This window comes from Pinus tabuliformis, chromosome 1_2 (assembly GCF_031772625.1).
Source record: "Pinus tabuliformis cultivar Carrire ecotype Pingquan chromosome 1_2, CPIR1, whole genome shotgun sequence".
NCBI classification, from domain to species: domain Eukaryota; kingdom Viridiplantae; phylum Streptophyta; class Pinopsida; order Pinales; family Pinaceae; genus Pinus; species Pinus tabuliformis.
Window position 1 is genome coordinate 1,137,765,361 of NC_142298.1, and position 2,929 is coordinate 1,137,768,289.

The 2,929-nt window shown below is 39.9% G+C and overlaps 1 protein-coding gene across 1 annotated transcript; it reads left to right on the forward strand.

Annotated features, from left to right (window-relative positions):
- Nucleotides 1–1,371: 1,371 nt before the first annotated feature.
- LOC149210185 (uncharacterized) lies at nucleotides 1,372–2,697 on the forward strand. Its single transcript, XM_089398899.1, has one exon. It carries the CDS (start codon nucleotides 1,372–1,374, stop codon nucleotides 2,695–2,697), a length of 1,326 nt encoding a protein of 441 aa, XP_089255025.1.
- The last annotated feature ends 232 nt before the right edge of the window (nucleotides 2,698–2,929 follow it).

Genomic DNA, 2,929 nt, shown 5'->3' on the forward strand with positions numbered 1-2,929 from the left:
GCTTAATGATCTAAGGTTGGTTCCTCCAGTTCTTCTTGTAGGGTTTCAAACTTGTTTTTGTTGCCTGATTATTATGGTCCTTGTTCACCTTGAGTCCTGTTGTTTTTGTTTTTGGGTCCAACCTTGGTGTAGCCTTGTTCATCTGTCTTCTTTTGTGCATGTGTGTTGGTTTGTTGTGAGTTGTTATGGGGGCAATCTCTAAATAAGTGCTCATGTTCATGGTATTTTCTGCATCTGAAAGGTATGTGCTCATAGTCTATATCTATGGGTAGTGAGTAAAGTCTGACCCATACAGGGACTGTGGTGAAGTCATCCTTTTTAGCAGTGAAGTTTTCCTTCCAATACCTCATGTAAAGTCTTGTTGAATTTGAAGAAATAAGGGCCTCCCTCGAAAATATGATCCCGATCTTCCAAGAGGTCGAATATAACTGTTAAGAAGCCTTTGGATCCTAACTACAGTCATATCTCTCCTTTTGGGTGCCATTTATTTTTAATCCACCACTTTAGTGCTTTTTCCGTGGGCAAGATTCCCATGAACTTACATATGATGGCATGCTCCTGCATGAAATCTCTAAAGGCTGCAAAATCTGGGTCTTGAATCTCCAACACTGAATTTTTTTTTGCCTTTGGTTTACAGTTGTTGTTGGTTTTTCTTTGAGGCCTCTTAGTTTCTACTATGATAGATTGGTTGGCTCTTGTCCCAACACCTCTCTGCGAAGTCGAGGCTCCTTTTGAGGCATTTCCTTCTACCTTTTACCCGCGTCAACTATTTTGAATTTTCTAGATGAGTTGAAGGCATTGTAGGTTGTAAGCTTTGTAAAGAAAAACACATTGGGTTCCCTTCCCTTGCCTGTGACCATGTCCTAAAAGGAAGGGGCCTCATAGCCCCGCCTTTATCATGACCAAGTTGAGTGGAAAAGCTCAGAAACCCTAGTGATAGAGAGAAACTATACTTTCGAAGTTTATCTAATAAAAAAACTTTTTTACTAATATAATGATAAATTAATTACCAACTATAATATTTACGTAAGATGAACAATTTAAGATAAAGCTCGAATCAATCCCAACTCTCCTTTTTCATCCTTTTAAATAATAATTATCATTTCGGTATGGTGGCATGGTATATGATAATGGGGTCGAAAATGAATGTAATGTCGTGTTCGCATATACAAAGTCGGCCTTTTGTAAGATGAGCAATTTGTAAGGGACGAATGAAGATATATATTAAAGTTTAATGAGATTCATTAAATATCTCGAGCACTGACACCTTGCTCCATTAGTCACACAGAGCAGTCATTGGATCATATTGGTTATCAGGCGCCAGAGACTTTGGAGGCAGTGAGCATTTTTCTTGTTTCCATTTCGGCATCAATGGAGAGGAAAACCCAATTTTGTGGAAACTGTGAGAATGCAAACGCCCCTTCACTTTGCGCAGCTTGCGTGAATAGCAATTTAAATGACAAGTATGAGGTTCTCAATGGCGCAAAACGTGAACGCGATTTGTTACAGAAAAAGTTGGAGGAGAAGCTTAAAGCCAACCGCGAGGCAGTCGAGCAGCAGCAGTGGAGACTGACCCATGCTCAAAACATTGCTCACCTCAAGGAAACACTTCGTCTCAAGCAGCATCAACTTTGTCCAGCAAAATCTGAAGTAGACGACAAAACAAATGAATTAAATACCAAAATGAAGGAACTACGTGAAGCCTGTACTATGTTAAAGGAGAAAAAAGCGCAAGAGTTGAAGTTGCATTCAGACAAAATTTGCGCCCAAAACTCAGCTCTCGCGGCACTCCAGGCAGAGCTTCTGCAAAATCAGTCTGTTGCAGTAAAACAGCTTTGCAAGATTTTCCCACTCGAGCATCTACATAAACGTGAGGATGGGAGAACCAGAGACGAATGGTGTAGTGGGAATCAATATTCGTGTGACCAAATTTGTAATGTTCCGTTGCCTCGAGGTGTTAATCCATATTCTGTTACACCACTACAACTTGGGGTATCGTTGGGCTATATGGTGCAACTTTTAGATCTTGTAACCCGTTACCTATATGCCCCAAAGCTTCTTCATTCTGGGTTTGCAGGTTCTTGTTCACGTGTGCGCCAAACAACTCCGCACTCACATTCTCAAAGGAAGCAGCAAGAGTACTATCGTCTTTTCTTTCCAAGGAAAACTTTTTTTACCCATGCGACTAAACTATTGAACTTTGACGTGCAGAAAGCTTTGGGCGAGGATGTGCAGAAAGGGTTATATCTTTTGAAAAAGGCTGTGGCTTGTGTCACTACCTATTATTTCAATTTATTTTCGATTCCTTTGCCGACTTCTGGTGTTTCCACTTTCGAAGCACTTCAAAAGATTTTGGAATTTATCGGTTCCAGAGATAAAGATGCTGTCGCTTTTCTGAAAGAAACAAAGTTACGGTGTGGAAGACCGAGGTTACAGATCCTGGAGTCATCATTATCAGATCCTCAAATCGCGGCCAGCAGGTTACAGGAGAGCGAAATGTGTAAAGATGAAAGGTTGATGGTCGTAGGGAGGGGAGATCATGGGGCAAGTGGCTGCAATGAGATGATTAGAAAAGCAAAAGATGATGCAGGATGGGAAGTATTGGAAGGTCTTTTGCTGCCGCCACCACCTTCACAATCAGAAGATGTTGAACAGTGGATTATGGCTCTGCACCCGGACAGCAGAAAGGGGAAGTGAGCCATTAGATTAAATTCGTGTTTTAGTTAGGTTTTATGTTTGTAATATTGTTATTTTGGTTGGTTTTTTTTAAGTTGGGTAGGAATATATTTATATATGTTTAAATGTTTATTTTGATGGGGGACAATACAAGACCTCAAGGTTTAGTAAGATTTTATTTCTATGACCATTATTAATTGAATTATTTTTAGAAAACATATGGTTTATATTGGTTGAGGAGGTTTTTTTATTC

Coding starts and splice junctions, on each gene's coding strand:
- LOC149210185 (XM_089398899.1), top strand. CDS start 1,372: ATGGAGAGGAAAACCCAATTTTGTGGAAACTGTGAGAATGCAAACGCC.